At 42.3% G+C, this 26,116-nt stretch overlaps 1 protein-coding gene across 1 annotated transcript in view; it reads left to right on the top strand.

Moving 5' to 3' along the window:
• LOC126469585 (uncharacterized) overlaps positions 1 to 26,116 on the top strand; it is a 328,341-nt gene that overhangs the window by 189,989 nt on the left and 112,236 nt on the right. Inside the window, exons 5-6 of the mRNA XM_050096702.1 lie at positions 15,100 to 15,183; positions 15,816 to 15,952. Of these exons, the coding sequence (XP_049952659.1) occupies positions 15,100 to 15,183; positions 15,816 to 15,952 (221 nt within the window). The remainder of the gene's footprint in view (positions 1 to 15,099; positions 15,184 to 15,815; positions 15,953 to 26,116) is intronic.

Raw genomic sequence — 26,116 nt, 5'->3', positions numbered from 1 at the left:
GTCATTTAACCAGTGGCAAACTTCGTGTACCAATGTAGCCAATGTGAAGATTGAGGACAGGCTGTATGTGAAATGGGTGCAAGTAATGTTCACCATACACACGTTCGTAGGACATTGACACGTGCAGAATGTCACTATATGCTGATAGTAGGACTTTGCTACACCATTTCAACAATTTGTTACTGTTCCTGCACATATTGTTGAACTACATGTTTAGAAGAAAAATAGTAACTTGAGAAAATACCCATTTCAGTCAGTGAGCTAAAAACTCAGATGAACACTATATGATGAGGTATTCGATCTGTTGGAAAGCTCTGACAGTATTCTTAGACAGCAGCAGGAGTACCACCGTCACAGAAGCTGTAAATATAAATCATATCTGCATTTTCTTAATTAGTGTAGATGTGTAGTATTTTTGCCAGCATGTGTACAAACACAGTTAACTGATGCTTCTCTCTGATACATTCTCAGTCCCTTGCACTACTTCACTCACAACACACCATGGACAATTGCACATTCAGTAGGCTAATTGAATGACAGAAAGACATCCAAAGCAAACAGGTTAGGCTAGAATAAAATGTCAAGGAGGGTGGATTGGTAAGTCACAAACATGTGCACCACTAGCATGAAAACAAGTGTATATATTGTTGTGTCGGTAGCTGGGCCGACACCGTGAAGTTGAGATGGCTGAAAATGAACTCTAGACTAACGCTGTAGCCGATAGGGCACGCACGGCTAAAGCAGACGGGCGTGAAGTCTGGAACATGAGAACTTATAAATGAATAAGAAGAAAAGTATGTAGATGCTTATTACTTATCTTTTTATTAGTCCTTGGAATACATCTCTCTTGAATACTCGTAAGCTATAGGCACTGATACAAATGGCGCCTTGCTAGTTCGTAGCCATTAACTTAGCTGATGGCTATTCTGTCTCTCGGCTAATGAGAGAGAAAGGCTTCGTACATCTGGTCGGTAGCTAGGTTCTAGTACAACTGGGCGGTAGCTAGGTTCTCGTACAACTGGGGTCGAGTGCTCTCTCGTATCACGAGACCTGCCTTGGTGGTGGCGCTAGGTCTGCGATCACAGTGGCGACACGCGGGTCCGACATGTACTACATGGACCGCGGCCGATTTAAGCTACCACCTAGCAAGTGTGGTGTCTGGCGGTGACACCACATTCCTCCCCCGCAAATCGGCGAACGGTTGTGTGATAAGGCTTCCGCCCGCCGTGGGGAGGACCACATGTTGACGTATGCGATGAGGTGGGGAGCCTAACAACAGGCGAGGCTGTGCCACCCGCACCCAGCCATTCGGTCCGAGGGGAGCTAGGAAACGCCTGAAAAACTAGTCCAGGGTGCACGTCAACATGCGGTGTATGCGCCCGTAATGAGACAGGAGGGACCGAAGGGTCGATTTCCATTGCGTCGGGGTAGCCGACGCGCGATGACGTCATGTGGTCCGGAGCGGGCGGGAGTTCCATGGCGGAGGACAGCTGGTCACGGGAAGCGATCGGCGGCGCGTGACCCTGGGAGGCGCTTGGCGGCTGCAACGAAGCGTCGAACGCGGGCAGCGCCGGCGGGAGAACAAGCGGCGGCGGCGGCGGCTGCTGCTGCTGCGTTTGTTTGTGCGATGGCAGTTGACCGGGCCGCGCAGCGCGTCCAGCGGGCCGGTTAATGTTACACACGGCTGGCGAAGTTTCAAAAGATTCCTGAGCACAGTCAAGTGTGTCCTGTCTATCCAATATGTCTATCACTTGTTGAAGGGAGGGATTAACTAGTTTCAAAATTTGCTCCCGTATGCGAACATCAGAAACGTTCTGTGCAATTGCATCACGCACCATTGTATCTGAATAAGAAAGACCACAGTCACATTCAAAGGCACAGTCCCTAGTAAGTCCTTGCAATGTCGCTACCCACTCCCTATTAGTTTGACCGGCCGTACATTTTGTACGAAAGAACGTATACCGTTTTGCAACCACATTAATTGTTTCTTTGAAATAGGCATCTAATGCAGACAAAATTTCCTCGTAGGACAGAGTTGCTACGTCTCGTCGGGGAAACAATTTCACTATCACACGGTATGTGGACACACCGACACAAGAAAGCAAAAACGGCTGCCGCTCATTACCTTGAAGTCTGTAGGCAGCAAGGTGGAAGTGGAACTGGCGAGACCACTCTTGCCACGTCTCATCGGCTGCCACGTATGGTCGAAAGGGAGGTGCAACAGCGTTTAGTGGCAGCGGTCGCGAAGAAGCGGCGGCGGCCGCATCGGTTTGAATGGTACGTTGACCCTGGACGAGCTGTCCAAGGGCATCCAGTAACGCCTGCGTCTGCTGATTCTGCAAGCGATAAAATTCGGACAGTACATCTGGAGAATGTGGCGAAGCCATGACACAATTAAATGCAAGCAATCAGAACACTTTAAATCGTCGCCAATGTTGTAAACGAATTAATACAAACTCTTTTGCTCGTCGCCAATAAATGTTGTGTCGGTAGCTGGGCCGACACCGTGAAGTTGAGATGGCTGAAAATGAACTCTAGACTAACGCTGTAGCCGATAGGGCACGCACGGCTAAAGCAGACGGGCGTGAAGTCTGGAACATGAGAACTTATAAATGAATAAGAAGAAAAGTATGTAGATGCTTATTACTTATCTTTTTATTAGTCCTTGGAATACATCTCTCTTGAATACTCGTAAGCTATAGGCACTGATACAAATGGCGCCTTGCTAGTTCGTAGCCATTAACTTAGCTGATGGCTATTCTGTCTCTTGGCTAATGAGAGAGAAAGGCTTCGTACATCTGGTCGGTAACTCGGTTCTCGTACAACTGGGCGGTAGCTAGGTTCTCGTACAACTGGGCGGTAGCTAGGTTCTCGTACAACTGGGCGGTAGCTAGGTTCTCGTACAACTGGGGCGAGTCCACTCTCGTATCACGAGACCTGCCTTGGTGGTGGCGCTAGGTCTGCGATCACAGTGGCGACACGCGGGTCCGACATGTACTACATGGACCGCGGCCGATTTAAGCTACCACCTAGCAAGTGTGGTGTCTGGCGGTGACACCACATATATTACATGTGTTCCAACTTAGAAACCATTTGGAATGGGGAAGTCCTTTCCTTCAAACGAGCATTCCTGTCGTACCCCTCAATACTGACCATTCCTCCTGTGACACCTTGTATTATAAGCTCGAATGTAATGAGGTATCTCAGACAGAATGACCTCCTTATTAATAACTGAAATAAATTTCCTGTATATGTCTGTGATCATTGTAGATATTTTGTGGATAAAACCATATAGATTATGTTGTGCATTTCTTTATGCATTATGGTGTTTTACCTACTGCATCATCAGATAAATTCTTAGAACTTTCACAGTAAGGTTCAATGTCAGTATCAGAAACCTATGTCTAATCTGACCAAATTAGGCATAGATTTTCTATGCTATCACTGAAGCTTGTTTTACTAGTTCTAATTTTTGCTCTGCTTATGACAGTAGCCAAAACAGCATAATAATAAAGAAATATATTAAGTAATCTAGATGATATCATTGAAAAAAAGAGTAATCGCAATTCCAAAAACATAGATCATTTGAAATTCAACTTGCAGTTTTCCCACATGACATCCAAAAAGCCACAGGTGAAGGCAGTTGTGTGGGTGCAGGATTTCTTGACATCTGAAAAGCATTTATCTCCACACCAGACCAACAATTACTGAGAAAGGTGCTGTTATGTGGTGTATCAAACAAGATTTGTGACTGAATTGAGGATTTCTTGTTAAGGAGGAGAATCATTGACAGAAGTAGAAGTAATGTCAGGTGTCCCTTGAGGGGAGTATTTATGGAACCTTGTTATTCATTTTGTATGTTAATGGCCTGGCACACGATATTAATAACAACCTCAGATGTTTTGCAAATGATGGAAATATGTATGATGAAGAGGGGAAAAAAAGATTGGAAACATGTTTCAAATGTTAAATGGAATTGTGTACTTCACATAAAAAAAAAAAAAAAAGTGTCAGTGAGTCTCAGCTGGAATCAAGTAACTCATACAAATACCTGGGTTTAACAAACTATAGGGAATGGGCCTACATAGGCCCACATGTAGACAAGGCAGGTGGCAGATCTCAGTTCATTGGCAGGATATTGGGAAAATGTAGCTTGTCTACAAAGGAGACTTGCTTACAAGTCACTTGTTTGTTGAATCTTAGAATATCACTGTGTGCATGTGCATGTAACCCATACCAGGTAGGACTAACAGTAGATACTGAATATATACAAAGAAGGGCAACATGAAAGGTCACAGGTTTGTGTGTCACATGAGATAGCACCATGGAAATGTTCATGCCAGCTATCCCACAAAAGTCTTCTTAAAAAGTCTCCGGAAACAGTATTAAATGAAGCATCTGGAAATGTGCTTCATCTCACTGTTTATCACTCATGTATGGGTCATAAAGGCAAGATTAGACTAACTGCAGCATGCACAGAGGCATTTAAGTTATTATTTGTCCTAAGCCCCATTGGTTATAGAAAAAGGAAGAAATCCATATATACAGGGTGAATCATCTAAAACTTGCAGAAAGGGCTATTCATATGCTGTTTTCACGTAATGGATAGGTAGTCAGGGGGCTCATATTGTAAGCCAATAAACAGGTTGTAATACTTACAAAGCGTATTTTTTGTGAAAACATACACTGTTTTAAATGGAACAATGTCTACTGACATTAACAAACTAAAACTGGGGTAAATTCAAATGTCAGTGATGTTTGTTGCAGGATTCAAGTGCAAGTCATTTATGAGATATCGTATTTTGAAAAGTTTCCACACCAACACTTGTTGGTACCATTCAATCTGTGTGGTTGCTAGGTACGATATTGCTATGTTTGCTTACAGTGTGCTTCTGTGTTCCTTGATGTTCCTTGAGTGAATCGTTACTTGCTAGTGCGTTAGCATGTGGCAGTCCAAGCAGTAGGTCGTGAGTGGATGATTGGACTTACCAATGCAGAAAAAGCCAACATGTTTATGGTACATGGAGAGTGTAGGAAGAATAAAATTTGTTCTTGTATGGTGTATGTGGCAGTGTATACCAATAGACGTTGACCATCTCGGCAATTGTTTATCAATCTCTCCAACTAGTTATGTGAAAGTGGTCGTGTAACACATAGACAATGTAACAGAAGGAACAGAAGAGGGGGAAATTAATGTTCCTGCTGCTGTTGTAGTTGATCCCCGTGTTAGCTCCCACATAGTCACATGAGGAAGTGGTATGAATCAGGAAAGTGTCCTACACATTCTCCATCGACATAGGTTCCATCCCTAGCACATCTCTCTCCATGAAGAGCTGCATGGAAATGATTGAGAATCATGTTAACTTCTGTACATGGGCATTAAGACATGATACTCCAGCTGTATCATGTATTTTGTTTAGCGGTGAAGCCACATTTACCAATCATGCCCAGGTGAACCACAGAAACATTTATTCTTGACCTGTTGACAATCCCTGTTGGCTATGTCGTGGAACATCATCGTCCATGGAGTGTAAATGTGTGGTGTGGGACAGTGAACCACCAGCTCATAGGCTCATACTTCATAGCCGGAACATTGGATTGGATTGGATTGGATTGTTTGGGGGAAGAGACCAAACAGCAAGGTCATAGGTCTCATCGGATTAGGGAAGGACGGGGAAGGTAGTCGGCCGTGCCCTTTCAAAGGAACCATCCCGACATTTGCCTGGAGCGATTTAGGGAAATCACGGAAAACCTAAATCAGGATGGCCGGATGCGGGATTGAACTGTTGTCCTCCTGAATCCGAGTCCAGTGTGCTAACCACTGCGCCACCTCGCTCGGTGGCGGAACATTGAACAAGCACAAATATTGCAGCCTCCTAACAGACCATTTTCCATGAATGCCAGAAGACATTACTCTGACGACTAGGAGGAACCTGTGGTTCCAACAGGATGACTGTCCAGGCCGTAGTGCGTGAGATATTACAGCATGTCTTCACGAATTGTTGCCAGTTCATTGGATTGGATGCAGAGGGCCTGTACATTGGCCAACCCATTCCCCAGATTTGACACCTATTAACTTTTTTCTGTGAGGTAAGCTGAAAGACGCTGTCTACAAGGACATACCAACTACACCAAATGATACACAATGATGTATTAGTGCAGCCTGCTCGGACATCTCCACTGAAATGCAAGCACATTTGTAACAGTCACTTCATACCAGACTGGAAATGTGTATTGCCACTGCCAGTGGTCATTTTGAACACAGCCTGTGGTGATCAGTTGTCTCATTAGTGGTGAGAATCCACATAACTGGCATATGCACTTGTGTTGTTCTCTAGTGTGTGCTACCACAATTACTGTACAAGTGTCAGTGTGTGAACTTTTCAAAATATGATAACTCATAAATGAATCACACTAGACTCCTGCAACAAACATCACTGACCTTCTAATTTACCCTGCCTTTAATTTTTTAATGTCAGTAGGCATTGTTCTGTTTCAAAAGTGTATGTTTGCACAAAAAATATGCTTTCTAAGTATTGTTATGGTATGTTGATTGGCTAATAACATGAGCCCCAAACTACCAAGCCATTCTGTGAATGCTGCACATCAATAACACTTTTGATTTACACAATTTTGGAGTATAAGTTTTAGGTGATTTACCCTGTATAGTACCATGCTAAGTACTCTCTGCTGTGAATTTCACAGTGGTTTGCAAAGTATGTATGTTGATGTGGAAACCACAAATAAACACACAAACCATATCAGACTAATGAGTTTGCCTGTAAGTAGTACTGTAGGACAGAAGTTCCCGCACCTCTTTTTCTGATGGTGGGATAGTGCCTTGCAAAGCTGTTATCTTGTTACTGTTTGATTAAGTTCCATACCTGCTATTTCACTGAAGTCCTCTTTGTAGTCTCTTCCAGATGCCACAGAAGAAGTAAAAGATGTTAGTGTTATAATTTGACAGCTATAAATGTTAAAAGTTACTTATGGGCATTAGAAACACTGTCTGTTATAAAATAGTGAAAAAACACACCTGTGTATATGCAATCATTTTCGATGTATTTCATGTGACCGGTTTCAGCTTTATCACACTGTATTAAGGTGACATATGTCATTTACCTTGCTTATGAGTGAGGTCATGTGCAAAATTTGCTTTGAACATATAGATCCTAACACTTTACATATAGTTGAAATGTGCAGTTTGTGTTCTTTTCTCATTAACTTTAACTGATAGTTCATGGCACATGCATGAGTTACGATACTATTATGTATTTTCAAATTGTGAATGCCACAAGAAACATAATTTGGAAGTGACATTTGTGTTTTCTACACATTTTGGCAGTAGTGTCACCATAACCCTTTCGCGGCTCTGGCCATACATGTATGGCTACAGGCATTGATTTACACCCAGTAGGTGGGAAGGCCTGATAGTTAAGGGCACTGGCATATGCCTGGGTGTGGGAACAATAGATAAACATGCACTATAGAATAGCAAATCGATGTTGTCTGTGTTTTAACGTACCCACCAATGCTGTCATTATCAGCTCTTCTTGTCTGAAAACACAACTACTTTCACCTGATCTTGGTTCCTTTCAGCTTAAGAGACAATCTATTAGATGCAATTTGATTTGCTAACCTACACAAACCAAAAGACCCAAACGTATATAATCTGAGGGGTCAAGAAGTGTCCTAATGAACTGACATACCAGATTTTGCAAAAAGTGAACATTGTAACACACTACATGAAGTTCCTCAGCAACACTCGCTGCCATGCATACCAGCAAAAGGAGCCATGAGCCAAACAAATTAAATTTGATTTCCTAACCTGGAAAGTACACATTGTACAAACACACATAATCTGAAAGAATATGGATTGTTCTTCAGGAGTATCAGATTTTTCATAAAGTGAACATTACAGCAAAATATTTGCAGTGTCTTTGCAACACTCACTGTCATGCATAACAGCAATTGGCATGCACTGGCAAACATGTGAAATTTCACTTCCTAATATACAATGTACTCACAATACAAACACACATAATCTGAAAGGGCATAGGTTACTCTTCAGGACTGATGTATCAGGTGTTTTAAAAGGTGAACAATGCAACAAAATACATGCAGTTTCTCAACAATACTCACTGCCACACACAACAAAAGACGCCCAAGTATTTGGCGTCTTCACTAGGAACTGGTCGCTTTAAAACAATATACCTTGAAACGTATTTGTCTATTGTCAATGAAATTTTAGTACATTATAAACACATTTATTGGTAGTGTAATTCTCAAGTTACAGAGTTTTCCAATTGTAAATAAAAAGCTCATGTCATTATCCCAAAACAACTTTTATCAGCCCAGAATAAATTTGTAACAGAAAGCATAGACTTGTTTTGAAACACTCTTTCGTCGTTAATTAATGGCAGCCACAGTGCCCATACAGTGCTATATTGATTTTACAAAGAATATTGTTGAAGAGTGGTTCTATGTGTGCTGGACTGTGAGATCAGCCTTCAGTGGCCACAACCTGCCGTGGTCTTTGGCTGAGTCAGCCACCCACTGCCCAGGTGGGCAATACATTTATTATTGTTGGCAGGCCAAGCAGATAGGATGTTTGGCTCTAGCAGCCACAAAAGGGTTAAATCATCATCCTTAATTTCATTATATATCTGTGTCAATAAGGAAATTTGTCTGAGAATTTTCAGTAGTTGATGGATCTCATTTATACTGTATTTCATAATAAATCCACCGTGATCAGCTACAGTTGTGTATTGTACAAATTTTGGCAAAAGTATCTTGTTTTGAAGATTGTTTTCCTTTAATAGCAGTGTAGCTGATTCAGTAATTAGTCATATAGTTCCACCTTTTCATGTTGTAGATGACTTTTTTCTAAAGAAGTTTTTGGAAGTTGGGGATAGTGACATAAAAATTGCTCTTTTGAAGTCTACTGCTGTAGTGTAATGGTGTGTATCTGTACATATTAAAAATATCATTTTATGTTCCATTTAGTTCCCCTTTCAGTGGCAGTTCAGTAAGTTTCCACTGTTTTTGAGTTTGCTACTGAGCATAAAGACTTGAAGTTCCAAGCACCTCCAGAGACTCAGTAACTTTTATCCCAGGTTTTTCTCTTATTATAACAGAAAATAACTTTCTAGGGTGTTAATTGTTTCATTCTTAAAGGTAACTTGTAATCCTTGTATTGTTAACAGATCCAGAAATGAAAATAGAATCAGCAAGTCTGTTTTATAGTTATTTGTTGACTGTTAATAAAAATATTGCACCAGCAACAATGCAGCTCTGCCATGAATTAGTTCTTGGGTAAGGTATGTGTTAATTGCTACCCATAAGCAACTGTAATTACCCTGGTTCTCATCAAGTGATTTGAGGCTGTGGCGAATGAATGTGTTGGGTGAGCTACCAAGAGAGGTATACTAGAGATAGCAAAAGTACCTAAAGTATTATCATCTCTTGTGGACACTGTCTCCTCTCCAGGAAATAAATGACCTATCACCTCCAGTTGACTTAACTATGAGTGACATGTCAGTGGTAGGTCTATGGTCCTTGTACAGGGGAGGCAGCGACAAGGTGTACTCAAGGTACTACACCCATACCCCTTAGCAACAGGTATCAGGTGCTGTCTGCCACTGAAATTGAAATTGAGACAGTGTCACACGTCGCACCTGTTCAAAAGCCTGCTGTGTCCTGTATCAGTCAGTTTGAACTTTTATCAATTAATGTTACTCCTTAGAGAAATTGCAGAAAAGTATGGGAAGGATCAGTTTGTGCACTCAATGACACATTGAGTATGTTGAAGGGAGGGAACTGGGTGTGGTGCACATTGGAACAGAGCAGACTATATCTTTCATGTGGGCCCTGAGATCATTGTTGAATCATTCCGGCCACAGGCAGGAAGACCAGTCTTGCTTACAGACTTTCATCAAAACTCAAAATTTGGAGCATTTTGCTCAAATCTGATCATGGCTGCCTGGTTCTGAATTGAATGGCAGGATTGTAACAGAGACTTTGAAAGTTATTTGATAAGTTAAGCTGTGAAGTGTGTGCTACATATTGAAAGCTGCCATTCAGGATTTTTACTGTGTGTTCGGTGCATGCAAGGAATTCTTTGATTTGGTGACTCTCCATCCATTCCAAACAATAACAGCTGTAGGAGACCCCAAAGTATTACTTTAAGGCCCAAAGAAATGCTTCACATGGATGAAACTATGAAAATCCTAGTGATAAATGCAGAATATTTCACATCAAAGTTCCAGTCTCTTAAGTACTACTAAAAAGATGTAAAGCTCACATAGTCCTTGGTACAGAAAGCTGGTTAAAACCTGAGACTGACAGCAGGGAGAATTTCTGGGGTAAATCTTAATGTATGTCAAAAGGGTAGACCAGTGGAAAACAGATAAGGTGTATTTGTCACAGCAGACAAGAAACTGTCACAAAACCCAAAGAAATTCTGGTTATAAGTAAATGCTGTCCATGGCACCAATGTTAATGTCCAGGCACTCACGGATGATACAAAAACTAAATATGAGCGTAGTGAAGCAAATGCAGGAATAGTGAACTGTACTTTCAAACATCCTTATATGAAAGGAAATCCAGGCATACTAATTGCTCCTGTTTAATTCTTGTGCCACTGTGAAGATGACTGGTACATATGTTTCTGTCAGAGATATTGAGAAACAGTTGGATCTACTAAAACTTAACACAGCTGCAGGACTTAATCAAATCCATATCAGATTCTGTTCAGAATTTGTGACTGACTTAGTTCCTCTTCAACCAAAATACCCTGTAGATTCCTTCAACAGAAAACTGAGTCCATAGATTAGAAGAATGCACAAGTGACACCCATCTCCAAGTAGAGTAGCAGAAGTGAGCCATCAAAGCACCGTCCAATATTTTTGACATCAACCTGTTGTGGAATCTTGAAACATATGCTGAGCTCAGACACACAAGGTGTCTTGAACTGAATGACCACCTGCTTGCCACACACATGAATAATTATGAAAACACTGGTCAAGCAAAACCCAACTCGCGTTCTTGTGACATGACATCATGAAAGCAATGGATCAGCAATATTGTTTTGTTGTAGTATTTCGCAATTCCCATCTATGCTTATTAACAAAAGTCTGATCAGGTATCAAACAAAATTTGTGATTGGATTGAGAAGCAATTTCAGCTGTACCGCAGGGAAGTGAGATGGGCCTCTCGATGTTCATGTTGTATAGTAATGACCTGGCAGACAACTTTGCAGACATAAAAAGACTACTGCAAGTGTATTAGGTATAAGTGAATACAGGTGGTTAAGGAATGAGACTGACAAGAAGTGCAGAATGGCAAGGCAGGAATGGCTAGAGTAGGAATGCAAAGTGATAGTAACATGGTTGACTATGGGGAAGATAGATGTGATGTACAGGAAAATTAAAGAAATCGTTGAAGAATAGAGTATCAGCTGTATGAATATCAAGAGCTCAGATGGCAAACCAGTACTAATCCAAGAAGGGCAAGACTGAAAAGTGGAGGGGTTATATAGATGGACAACACAAAGGAAAGAAATTAGAAGACAATGTTATGAAAAGGGAAGAGGAAGTAAATGTAGAGAGCATCTACATTGATACTCTGCAAATCACACTTAAGTGCCTGGCAGAGGGTCCATCAAATCACCTATGCAATAATTCTCTATTTTTCTATCTCAAATAGCATGCTGAAGAAATGAATATCTATATTTTTCTGTGTGAGCTCTGATTTCCCTTATTTTATGATGATTATCATTTCTCCATATATAGGTCGGTGTCCAAAATATTTACACATTCGGAGGAGAAAGTTGGTGATTGAAATTTCGTGAGAAGATTCTGCGGCAATGAGAAACACCATTGATTTAATAATATCCACCCCAAATCCTCCATCATGTCAAAGACACTGTCTCCTCTATTTCTTGATAAAACAAAACATCCTGCTCTTCTTTGAACTTTCTCGATGTATTCCTGTAATCCTATCTGGTAAGGATCCCACACCTGCAGTAATACTCCAAAAGAGGATGGGCAAGCATAGGGTAGGCATCCTCTTTAGTAGGTATGTTGCATCTTGTACGTGTCCTACCAATAAAATTCAGTCTTTGGTTGGCCTTCCCCACAACATTTTCTGTGTGTTCTTCCCAATTTAAGTTGTTCATAATTGTAGTTCCGAGGTAGTTAGTTGAATTTACAGCCTTTAGATTTGACTGATTTAGCATGTAACTGCAATTTAACAGATTTCTTTTAGCACTCGTGTGCAGGACTTCACACTTTTTGTTATTTAGGGTCAATTGCCAAATTTCACACCAAACAAATATCTTTCTTAAATCATTTTGCAATTTGTTAAATCTATTGATGAATTTACTAGACAATAAATAACAGCATCATCTGCAAACAACCTAAGACGGCTGTTCAGATTGTCTCCTAAATCATTTATGTAGATAAGGAACAACAGAGGGCCTATAACACTACTTTGGGGAATGCTAGAAATCACTTCTGTTTTACGTGGTGACTTTGTCAATTACTACGCACTGTGACCTGACAGGAAATCCCAAATCCAGTCATATAACTGAGATGATATTCCATAAGCACGCAATCTGACTGCAAGCCACTTATGAGGTAGAGCGTCAAAAGCCTTCTGGAAATCTAAAAATATGGAAACAGTTTGAAAACCCTTGTCAATAGCACTCAACTTCGTGTGGGCAAAGAGCTAGTTGTGTCTCACAAGACTGATGTTTTCTAAGTCCATGTTGACTGTGCATTGATAAACTATTCTCTTCGAGGTAATTCACAGTGTTCTAGCACAATAAATGTTCCAAAGTCCTGCTGCGTATTGATGTTCATGATGTGGGACTGTAATTTAGAGGATTACTCCTACTGCCTTTCTTGAACATTGGTGTGACCTGTGCAACTTTCCAGTCTTTGGGTACAGATCTTTCATAGAGCGAGTTGTTGTATACGATTGTTAAGTATGGAGCTGTTGCATCAGCATACTCTGAAAGGTTCCTAATTGGTATACGGTCTGGACTGGAAGACTTGCTTTTATTATGTGATTTAAATTGCTTCACTACTCCAAGGATATCTACTTCTAAGTTACTCATGTTGGCAGCTGTTCTTGATTCAAATTCTGGAATATTTACTTCATCTTCTTTGGTGAAGGAATTTTGGAAGGCTGTGTTTAGTAACTCTGCTTTAGCAGCACTGTCATTGGTAGTACTTCCTTTGCTATTGTGCTGAGAAGGCATTGATTGTGTCTTGCTGCTGGCATACTTTATGTATGACCAGAATCTCTTTGGATTTTCTGCAGCACTTTTGATATAGAGTTTCAATGTGGAAACTATTATAGGCATCTCACATTGAAGTCCACATTAAATTTCAAACTTCTGTAAAAGATCGCCAAACTTGGAAAGTTTGCATTCGTTTAAATTTGGTGCGTTTTTTTCATTGTTTCTGCAACAGTGTATATTAGAAAATGAGGCACTAAAAGTAGTAGATGAGTTTTGTAAACCTTGAAAGCTATTGTGACTATGTCATTTTCCATGTAGTAAACTTCATAGCACAGAAAGTCCTTGCCAAGATAGGCTAAAGTGGCATCCTATGCCATCCTACCACAGAAATTATAATCAGAGCCTAACCTTAAACTGGGACCAATAGTGGGAGAGACATTTTCATATTGCAGGACTATCACCTGTGATTCTTATCATCATTAGGTTATCTGCCTTTCAGCAGGTTTAGACTTCATAATCCTCTATGCTTCTCTGCCCTCTACTTTCCTCTTTGTTTGGTACCCTCCTTGTGGTCTACTGATACCATCCAGCACTTGATATCTTCTTCTGCCCTTCCCTCTCTTCCCTAGAACAAAATCTTCAGTTGCCTCTACTAGAAGGAAGTCTCACCTCAGATTGTGTTCTACCCAGTTTACCTTCTTATTCATCGATGTCAGCAACATCTTCCGATCTTCTCCCACTCTTCTCAGTATCTCCTCATTCCTGACTTTCAGTCTAGTTGACCTCCGTTCTGCACCATATCCACATTTTACAATCTTCAATTCTTCTCTTGTCATGCTTTCTCAAAGTCTATATTTCTGCTCCACACAGGGCCACACTCCATATCAGGCATTTCACTAGTTGCTTCCATAAGTCTGTGTTCAAACCATTACTTAAGAGTCTTTCCTGCTTTTGAAGTGCCTCTTTCCCCAGCACCATTCTGACTTTGATGTTCTTTTCACACTGTATATTTTCAGTAATGCAGCTTCCCAAATACTTGAATGCTCTCACTTGTTATACAGTTTCTATCCCTAACTTATACTCCACTCTTTCCTGTAAGGCTATAACCATGCCTTTTGTTTTCTTCTTTTTATTTTTGTAGCATATGTTACACAGGCTTCATTCAGGTCATTCAGCATTTAAATCAGTCTCTGTTAATATACTGCAAGAATCATCATGTCATCTGTGAATCTTATACATACATGTGAAGTTTCATCTCATTTGCTCTTCTCCTTCACTTTTTGTCAAGCTGTGTATTATGGTAACAATATACTTTTTCGTGTTAGTGTGATCCTATTTTTCTTATTAGTGTGCCTTTTTTGTGTGCAACCCTACTGCTTTGGTTTGTGACCCTGTTTTTCTGTTGTTGCAACAATTTTTTATGGTCTCAAACCACCTCTTTATCTTTATTTCTTTCAAGATCCGTTTTCTTGCTGTGGTCCTTTTTTTATGCTTTTTTTTGTCGTTGCTGTGACCCCTTTCTTCCAGTCGTGTTGTTGTTTCAATACAGTATTATTAATTGGCACCTGTTAATGTCTTTACATATGTAGCCAGCTTTTTTGTAATGCTCATTTGGACTAGGTGAAATTAAACTTCCCATGCCTTTCATTAGTCAAACAAATATGTGCACTGCTTGTGCAGAAAGCTGCTTTTTGTTTACCTTGACCTCTGTGTCAGTCATATTGTGTCCTTGCTTATGATAGTTATGTCTTGAACTATTCATTTCTGAACCTTTTAAATTGCATTTTAAACAAAGCTCCTGTCTCAAGTAGTCATTTTTTCTAGGAAAATTTGCTCTCTCTTTCTTTTCACAGGGACCCAACCAAGAACTGGATGATCGTTACTATGAACCCTATGAAGAACCAGAATTAATGGAAAACAGGTGTCACATGCGACAGGTAAATATGATTTTTTCTCCCTCTCCTCCTGTATTTTTGCCATGGATTAATTTTGTTCTGTGTGGAATTAAATTGCACTTAAAACAAAGAATGTAATTTTTCACATTGTTTTGGGGCTTTTGAAGTACTCTTTCCATGTATTACTGTTGAATGATGTCTACTCTGTTGTCTGCAGTTACATGTATTGTATAATGTTGTGCTTTAATTGACAATTATGTAAAAGTTCTCAAAATTCATGTAGCATATGTTAGTATATTTTTGTATCCACCACTTCGCTTGGAATGTGTATGGTGCTATCTGAACAATGAAATTAAGCACAAAAAGGATAACTATTTGTAATTGGGTAGATTGCATAACAATTTTATTGTGATATATCTTCACTGAGATAAATCTGTCAATTTTGTTCTCGACACCTCCTCAAAGTCTGAGTCACCGTCATAAGCACCTCCACCTCTGTCTCTCTGTCTGCATCTCCTTCCCTTCACTATCCTGTTTTTTACCCATACTCACTTTCCTTGACACTTTGCATTATCCTGGCCCTTCCCATTATTCTCCAAGTAGTCCTTTGCAGTTGCTCTCACAGTTCTAGTCCCAGCCCTCAAACTTTGTAACTGAATTATTTATGAATGCAGGGAAATACAAGAATACATAATAACCATGTAGATGCTGATGAACACTTGGAAACCCCAGTGTTGCGACAACAATCTCCAAAAGCTGAAATGTATGAAATGGATCGTCAGAATGCTAATTATGAAAAGAATTCTTCCCGGTAAGTTTTTGTCAATCTTGTGATCAATTAGTGTGATAATTACTTACAGCATATTTTGCAGTTTTTCCCCTGCTTCACTGCTTTAAATCACAACTTTTATTGTGAACAGCCTTATTTGTGATGGGTCAGTCATTTGTGATGTTTTCTCTGTAACTATAATTGTGGGTTACAAATGTTCCATAATGGATTTCCTTTCCTTGCTGACTTCAAATTTCGTATTTGTTCCATGTAAAGTTTAGGAGTTTTTAACTGCTATTGACAGCTTTTGCATAGTGCAAAGACCAGTATACATGATAAAATCCAGATGACTAGAGGAGCAGTAGTATAGTTACTGTGAGTCTATACCTCAGTCGAAATTAAATGGAAGGAACCCTTTGCAGGATCATTTTGTTGTCCATCTCTCCATTCACATGTTAACATGTTTCTTTCTCTAGGATGGTTAGATGTATAACGCTGAAATGTATGTCAAATACTAATGTCCACAGTCTCTTGGCGGTGTAAAAAAAATTAAACTTTTAAGTCAAGGGTTCTTGACAGTACCACTGGTGGTATGCAAGAACATTTCAGATGGTATACATACATCTAAAGGGAAATGTACTGATCTAAGTAAGACTATTATCTTACAAACAGTAGTGAGGAAACTGATGAATAAAAATAGCATCTGTATAATGTTAAAGAAAATGGCTTTACCGCAGAATGTTTGTACTGGATTGTACACAGGACACAGGAATGTTGGATTGTATTCTCTCCATCTCTACCTTCATTAGTCATTGCTGCATTGGCCAGGAATGATTGATCTCATTTTGTCATTAGCGGTATTTGTGGTTGAGTCTTGTCAGTGGTTTTTGAAAGGTTTCATGTTGGTTTGCAACTGCTACCAACTTGCACAGTGTACCAGTGTGTAGCACTCAAGTAGTCATTACACAGTGAATGGTATGCTGCTGTCGTCGTTTTGTTGGACACTACTTTAAATGATGGCATGATACGAAGACAGCTTGCATCAAGAACCAGTGTGTGTGTGTGTGTGTGTGTGTGTGTGTGTGTGTGTGTGTGTGTGTATTACAATGAGCTGATTCTTAACTACTACACTGAAGTGCTAAAGAAACTGGCATAGGCATACATATTCAAATACAGATATATGTAAACAGGCAGAATACGGTGCTGCAGTCGGCAATGCTTATATAAGACAAGTGTTTGGCGCAGTTGTTGGATTGGTTACTGCTGCTACAATGACAGGTTATCAAGATTTAAGTGAGTTTGAACAAGGTGTTTTGTCGGTGCATGAATGATGGGACACAGCATCTCCGAGGTAGTTATGAAGTGGGGATTTTCCTGTATGACCATTTCACTAGTGTACAGTGAAGAATGAAACCAATGATGACTGAAGAGGATCATTCAGTGTGACAGAAGGCAACACTTTCACAAATTGCTGCAGATTTCAGTGCTGGGCCATCGGCAAATGTTAGCGTGGAAACCATTCAACAAAACATCACCTATATGGGCTTTCAGAGCTGAAGGCCCACTCGTATACCCGTTATAACCACACAACACCAAGCTTTACACCTCGCCTGGACCCACCAACACTGACATTGGACTGTTGATGACTGGAAACATGTTGCACGGTTGGATGAGTCTTATTTCAAATTGTATCGAGTGGATGGACATGTACAGGTATGCAGACAACCTCATGAATCCATGGCCCCTGCATGTCAGGATGGGACTGTTCAAGCTGGTAGAGGCTCTAATGGTGTGGAGAATGTGTAATTGGAGTGATATGGCATACCTGATACGTCTAGGTACAATCCTGACAGGTGACATGTACATAAGCATCCTGTCTGATTACCTGCATCCATTCATGTCAAGTGCGCATTCCGACAGACTTGAGCAATTCCAGCAGTACAGTGCAACACACCCACACATCCAGAATTGCTACAGAATGGCCCCAGGCACACTCTGAGTTTAAACACTTCTGCTAGCCACCAATTCCCCAGGCATGAACATTATTGAGCATATCTGGGATGCCTTACAATGTGCTATTCAAAAGAGATCTCCATCCCCTTATACTCTACAGATTTATGGACAGTCCTGCAGGATTCATGGTGTCAATTTCCTTCAGCACTACATCAGACATTAGTCAAGTCCATGCCACATCATGTTGCAGCACTTCTGTGTGCTTGTCGGAGCCCTACATGATATTAGGCAGGTGTACCAGTTTCTTTGGCTCTTCATTGTATAATTGTCATGTGAAGTTCAACTTCATCCTGTAATTTATATGTGACTGTTAACCATGAAGCAGTTTTTAATCCAGGGAGCTCCTTCTGCCTCCAAGGATGCACTAAAAAATCCTAAACCAACACACAACCACCATCCCAGGGGATCACAGTTCTTTTGTGAGTTCGTGCATGGCGTACACAGGGCCCTGAGCTATTCCCACCCATTCTTCATTCTGTAGCAGCATTTCCTTCACCCTGCCCCATTGTTCTCTATCCTTGCTCCTTCCCTGTTGCCACCTTCTTTCCCCTCTGTTGGTGCTCTGGCTATCCACCTGATTTCCTGTAGTGGTTGCAATTTTGTTCCTTTTGCCTTTTTTTTTTTTTTTTTTTTTTTTTTTTTTTTTTTTTTTTTTTTTTTTTTTTCCGTTTAGGACCCCTCTTGGGGTTTAACCTCCACTTCAAACTTTCCTGTTTTTAGTATGAGCCATATGGGGAAGGACTCCTTCCCTAGCATCTACAGTATGGATTCCCTCCCCCCTTCCTTCCCCTCTCCCTTCCCACTCTAGCCCCCTTCCACCCTACTAGGTCACCAGCATGTGTAGGCAGTTCGTGTGGTGGGGCTGTTATGTACCCATATGGCTGAGCTCCCTGACAACACAGGGATCACACTACTGATAACTGAGCTGTTCCCTTCCCATGTATGCCAAGGAGTGGTTGCTTATCTTCTAGGAGCATCAGAACACCTGACAACAGCCGCCGTGCCAGATGGCCCTCACTGTGGCTGGGTGGTGCCCATGGGGAGAGTCCGTGGTCAGAGTGGATGGTATCAGGGCGGATGCTTGGCACATGTGAAGTGTATCAAGCTTCAAAAATCTGGCTGTTCTCAAACAGCCATCTCTTTGAATGGTGAGGGATCCTTGAAAGCTACTTCGTGTGACCTGGCAAGCCGGCCGGAATGGCCGAGCGGTTTAGGCACTACAGTCTGGAATCGCGCGACTGCTACGGTCGCAGGTTCGAATCCTGCCTCGGGCGTGGATGTGTGTGATGTCCTTAGGTTAGTTAGTTTTAAGTAGTTCTAAGTTCTAGGGGACTGATGACCTCAGATTTTAAGTCCCATAGTGCTCAGAGCCATTTTTTTTTTTTTTTTTTTTGTCCTGACAACCTTCCCTTCCCTAGCTACACCATGGGAGGGGGGTCAGGCTTGCCGTCTTGGGATGAAACCCTTTCCCCGTTACCTCATCTGTACTAGGATGGATGGGGACACATTCACTGCCACAAAGCCATTGTTTTTCATGGAAAATATCAAGGACAAGTTTTGGTGAAGTGGAGTCTCTTAGTAAGATGCAGTCAGGCTCCCTGTTGATCAAAGCTCCTTCTGCCACACAATCTGCAGCTCTTCTTGCCTGTGAGCATCTTAGCAATGTCCCAGTGTCTATCACTCCTCACCAATCTCTAAGTATGGTCCAGGGAGTAATTTTTCATAGGGACCTCATCCTGCAAACTGATGAGGAACTCCAGGCTTATCTGGAGTGGTGTGGCATTCATTTTGTTCAACGTGTGCAGAAGGGTCGCAAAGACAACCGCACTGCTACGGGCACCTTCATTCTGGCTTTCAAGGATGATGCCATCCCAGAGAATGTCAAGGTTATGTGCTGCAGATGTGATGTGAAGCTGTACATCCCTCCACCTATGCGGTGCTTTCGGTGCTTGCGTTTTCGGCATGTGTCTTCCCGCTGTACAGCGGACCCCTTGTGTGGTGACTGTGGCCACCCAGTCCATAAGGGAAGCCCTTGTGTTCTGCTGCCTGTGTGTGTCAACTGTGCTGACTGCCACTCCCCTCGCTCACTGGATTGCCTGAGAAAAGAAGAGAGAAAAGAAGTTACAAGAACACAAGTCCGTGGATCGCCTGCCTTACGTTGAGGCTCACCAAAAGTATGAGAGACACCATCTGGTGTCACTATCTTCCACTTTTGCCTCTGTTACTTTGTTCCCTCCTCCTCCTCCTCCTCCCTCGTCCTTACCCCAGCCCCGTCCCACTCTTCCCTCAACCTCCCCTGCAGTTCGCACGCCCTCCCGTCACGGAATCGCTCTCCCTCCCCGGCCAAAGAAATGCCCACCCTTCTTTGGCATCTGCCGGTGATCGGGCTCCCTCCCAGGAACCCTCTCTATGGTGTGTCTCAGGCCAGAAGACTCTCACCACCACTTGGCTATGAGGCGCATCATGTGTGTGCCCCATGTGTGTGCCCCAAGGTCGGCCACTCTCTTTCGCTCCCTGACCTTGCAGACACCTGTACTCACCCTGTGTCCTGTCCTCCTCCACCTCAGAAAGAGAAGAAGAAGGAGAAGAAACATAAATCCCATGATGCCCCTGGAGATACCAACTCCCCTTTTGCAACCTGAATCTCTACTGCCAAAGTGACCTGAACTCCTCCTCTGCTCCTTCATGCCTACCTCGGACTCATGCCACACAATCATCCAGTGGAACTTCAACGGATACTATCATCACCTACCTGCAACATCTTGTCTCCTCTTATTTTGTGTTCTGTCTTGTTCTCCAAGAAACGCATTTCCGCAATGACCACTCTCCAACTTTCTGTGGTTATTGGGCATTCTGTTGGAACCATGCTGGCCCTGGGATAGCATCTGGTGGGCTCTGCACTTTGGTTTGCTCCAATGTCGTTAGTGACTGGATCCCCCTACGTACCACCTCGGAGGCAATAGCGGTTAGAGTGAAAACGACTCCGGCAATCACCCTTTGCAATGTCTACCTCCCTCCAGGCCAGCCAGTTGCTTATGTTGCACTATCTACCTTAATCCAGCAAATCACATCCCCGTTTCTTCTCATTGGTGATTTCAGTGCACACCATCCACTGTGGGGGAGTGTCACTTCAATGGGTCGAGATATCCTAATTGATCAACTTATCATAGACTTTGATTTGTGTCTCCTCAATGATGGTTCCCCTGCGCACTTCAGTGCCACTCATGGGACCTTCTCTGCTATCGATCTCATGATCTCCTCCCCTGCCCTCGTGGCTTCCCTACATTGGTCATCCCATGATGATCTTTGTTCTAGTGACCACTTTCCAGTGACGCTCTCATTCACCTGCTGCCGCCAGGCAGACAGGCCCCCACATTGAGCGTTCTGCAGGGCCAATTGGCCTCTATACGTTTCTGCTGTCTGCTTTGACACCTCCCTCTCAAATTCCGTTGATGTAGTCATGCAAGGCATCTCTGCCTTTCTTCTTCATGCTGCAGGCACTGCTGTTCCCCTATCCACAGGGCCCCCTCATCATCGGCTGGTACCGTGGTGGATCAAGGACGCCACAGTCACTGTCCATGACCGCCGACGGGCACTGCAGCAATTTAAGCAGCATTCCTCCCAGACCAACCTCCTCACTTTTAAGCATCTCCAAGCTAAGGCTCATTACCATATTAAGCAGACTAAAAAGGAATGGTGGGAGAGCTACGTTTCTTCCCTGGGGATGTATGCCTTTTTCTCGCAGGTTTGCTCAAAGGTCTGTAATGTTCTGGGCTGTCAGCAACAGTCAACTGTCCAGGGTCTGAACCTCCAAGAAGCTCTGTGCGCTGAACCATTGGTTCTCATGGAACACCTAGCGACACACTTCGTGATGGCATCGTCATCCGCTTCCTATCCTCCTGCCTTTCTCCAGCAGAAACGCAGAGTTGAACAGACTCCCTCCATTTCATCCCGCACCACGTTGAGCCCTATTATGCAACTTTCGCTGAATGGGAATTGGTGCAGGCTCTTAGCTCTTCACAAGACACAGCCACAGGGCCAGATTCCATACGTAATCAGATGATTCAACACTTTGACATTCCCCAGTGGCAACAGCTCCTCAGGGTTTTCAGTCACATCTGGCTCACGGGTGATTTTCCGTCACAATGGTGAGACAGTATAGTTATCCCAGTCCTTAAGCCTGGGAGAAACCCAATGTCTCTCGACAGCTACCACCCCATTAGCCTTACGAATGTGCTTTGTAAACTGCTCGAAAGGATGGTCAACTCCAGATTATATTGGGTACTCGAATCTTGCGGCCTTTTGTCACCATATCAGTGTGGCTCCCGAGCAGGGCGATCTCTTACTGACCGTTTACTCCCAATTGGAATCCACGATCCGACATGCTTTTACTCACCGCCGGAACCTTGTGGCAGTTTTCTTTCACCTACATAAGGCATATGACATGGCTTAGTGCCATCACATTTTAGTTACCCTCCATGACTGGGGCTTCCATGGTCCCCTTCTGATTTTTATCTTACCAACTCTTCCCGGTTTGAGTTGGCACTTCACTCAGCACCCCTCAGATTCAGGAGAATGGTATCCCACAGGGTTCTGTGCTAAGTGTCACATTCTTCCTCACTGCCATAAATGGGCATTGTGTGTTGACAATTTTTGCGTCTGGTGCAGCTCCCACTCGGTGGCGTCTGCTGAGCGCCAGCTCCCAGGTGCCATCCAGGCCTCTGTGTGGGCCACCGCCCATGACTTCCAGTTTTCCCCTCCAAAACGTGGGTTATGCATTTTTGTCGTCAACCCACAGTCCACCCTGATCCAGAACTTTATATAGTCAACCAGCTCCTCGATGTTGTAGTGCAGTCCCATTTCTTGGTCCTTATTTTTGATAACATGCTGACATGGCTGCCCCACATACGCCACCTAAAGACATGCCTGTGGAAGCTTAATGCTCTCCACCTCCTGGCCCACACATCTTGGGGTGCAGACCGTTCCACTCTTCTCCATCTTTACCGTGCTTTGTTCTTGTCCAGACTCGCTTATGGTTGTCAGGTTTATGGCTCAGCAGCTCCTTCCACTTTGATACTCCTTGACCCTGTCCATTATTGTGGGGTGCATCTGGCTATTGGTGCCTTTCGCAGTAGTCCTGTTGATAGTCTCCTCACGGAAGCAGGGATTCTCCCTCTACACATCTGACGGTTCCAACTCCTTGTTTCTTATGCAGTCGCCATTCGCCAATTCCCTGACTACCCTGTGTACCCTTTGCTCTTCACCATTGAGGGATGTCTCCCTCCTAAAACCCGCCCATGGGTGGGACTGCCGGCTGGCATGCATCTTACTACCCTCTGCTGTGATCTCCATTTGCACTCGCTGGACTGCACCCTGTGTCTTTCCTCCCATACCCCCACTTGAACAGTGCCTAGACCACTCCATGAGCAGCTTGCAGGCTATCAATCGATGATACTCTCATCAACCCGTGGTCTCTGCCATCCATGACCTTCTCTGTGCCCTTGAGCATGCCACCTGTTCAGTCATCTTTCTCTGGGTCCCAAGTCATGTGAATCCCAGGGGATGAATTGGCTGACCATTTCGCAAGAGGAGATAATTACCTCCCATTTCCTTTCATGATTCCAGCTACAGATATGTAAATCTACATCAAATCTCTCTTTGCCCATCAGTGGAATGCCATCTGGAGCGCTACTGCTCATAGTAATAAACTCCACAAATCAAGGAGTCTACTGCAGTTTGGGACACTTCTTTCCGCCCCACTCGGAAGGAGTCCACTGTTTAATGCCGTTTATGCATTGTCCATACCCGGCTCACCCATTGTTTCCTCCTCTGTAACGAACACCCCCACAATGTGGTTGTGGCACCAGACTGACGATATCTCATGTAGTGGTGGCATGTCCCCTTCTTTCGACCCTTCGTGCTAAGTATAGCCTTCCTGCTTCCTTACATTTATTATTAGCAGATGGTCCACAGGTGGTTGACCTGGTCCTCAGTTTCCTCTGTGAAAGTGGTTTTTATTTCCAGATATAAGGTTCTCCTTAAGTCTTGGAGCAGGGGCTGGTTGGTTGTGGTTGGGACTCCTTTTGCAGTCTTCACGGTCTGTGACCCCATGACCATCCCCCTTTCTTACAGTTTTTAGATTTCATCTCACCTTCTATGCTTCACTATGTGTGTTTAATGTTCATTCTTTTATAATTTGACTTCTCTGACTGACTCCATCCACTTTTAGCAGACCCACTTTCTTATGTAACCCACTTTGGAATCGCGGGACTGATGACGTTGCCATTTGGTCCCGTACTTTCTCAATTAATTAATCAGGGCAATGACACTAAATTCATGGCTATTCACACTATTGTGTGAAGAAGTGAAAGGTAAATTTAAAAGTTTGCTTCTTCATACTGAAGTAAGATGGCCCTCGTAGCAATATTTTAAACTGAATATTTGGAGTGAGGCTGAGGTTTTTATGTTTCTTAGTGACAAAACAATGACATGAAGAAATGTTTTGCTAATGATCAGTGGTTATTAAGATTGGCCTATTTAGCTGATTCCTTTGACAGGCATGAATCACATTTTGAATATGAGCCTACAAGGATGAGGCACAACAGCTCTCTTAACAGATATTGAAATATCATCTTTCAAAAGAAAGTTGACTCATTTTAGTTCACAGGTACTGAACTATAACTTTTTCGCATTTCCTACTCTTGCACCATTTGTGGGAGACAATGAACTAGCTCCCATGAAAAATTTAGTTAGAGATGTTATAACACAATTATTTCTTCAAAAAATTGTGAAAAGTACTTTCCTGAAGATTATAGAAAATATGACTGGATAAGAAATCCATTTTCAGGGAAAGTACCAGAAGAAGTAATCACGAAAGAAGCTTACATCGACATGACTAGTGACAGTTCAGTGGAAAATGCTTCCATAAAGAAAAATCTTTACTGCTGTTTATTGTTACTTACACCTATGTGAAAGTGGGTTTTCTGAGTTATTCTACATAAAAAGTAAATACGGATCTAGTATTGAAGGAGAATTGAGAGTTAAGTTGAGCTCGTTCTTTCGTCAGAATTAAAATTTCAAAACTGATTAATTACTAATTTTGAAGTTTGATTTCATGTCAAAGTTCAATTTGATTTGATATTCCCTCCTTCCCTCCCTCCATCCAACACATCAGGATTCATTACAATGTAAACAAGCTGTAGTGGAACACCCAAATTTCTAAATATGTCAAGTAGCACACAGTGACAAAATGTCTGGGAATCACTGTTCTAAGTCAATGCAGTCAAAAGATACGGCCATTTGTGGCACACTCACAAGCTTACTCATCAAAACATATAGATGAACTACCCATATACTAAATTAAGTTTGTATGGGACCTTCAGAGTGCAGGTCCTACTCACACTTGTAAAGTTTTTCAAAGTAGACTTACATATACCACACCAGATTTTGGTCACCATGGTATCTTTGAGTACAAATACGGCCATCTGTTTGAAACAAGTTGAAGCTGAATTTATTTGAAAACTCAGTATTTTGTCATTCGGCACACTACTGGTGGTGTTGACATGTGCATTACCATATCAGGTGTTGGGGTTTCTGGGCAATGGGAAACTACACAGTGGCTTGCAGCAGATAATGTCAGACTGTCAAAGCTGATAGGTATTCTCCGATTGCAGTGCTTCAGCATGAAACTTGCTTTCTGCATGAAGGTGTATGATCTGCTATAATCGCAAATGCAACCTTGATAGCGACGTGTTGTTTAAAATCATTCTGCTCTCTTTGAAGATTCTCATATGCTGGTGTGTGTGTGTTGAGACAAAAGATGCATATTTGGATTTGATTTCACATATCCACCTTGATTCATGACTCTTCACATTCTGAACTCTCCTCACTTCATGAATGTTTCCAGTTTATAGATGGCAGTGCGGGAGCTACATGTGCCCTATCTCATTGTAATCTAGTCACTTATATTGTTCCCATGTCCTCAGAGTTTGGTTTATTTTAACAATTATTTATGAATGTTTAATTTTTACAAGTGTTAGTGCATTGATTTGTCAAAAATTCATTTATCATGTGAGTTTTGTAATTGTCACTATACATGAATGTTCGTGTTGTTAGAATGAGACAGGTGTGCAGTGATTGGGTTAGTTCTTGATTTCAGCTACAAGTAAATCTACACCAGCTCTGTCTCATCAT

The sequence above is a fragment of the Schistocerca serialis genome, chromosome 3 (genome assembly GCF_023864345.2).
Source record: "Schistocerca serialis cubense isolate TAMUIC-IGC-003099 chromosome 3, iqSchSeri2.2, whole genome shotgun sequence".
Classification (NCBI taxonomy): Eukaryota; Metazoa; Arthropoda; class Insecta; order Orthoptera; family Acrididae; genus Schistocerca; species Schistocerca serialis.
This window is presented reverse-complemented; position numbering and strand designations above follow the sequence as displayed.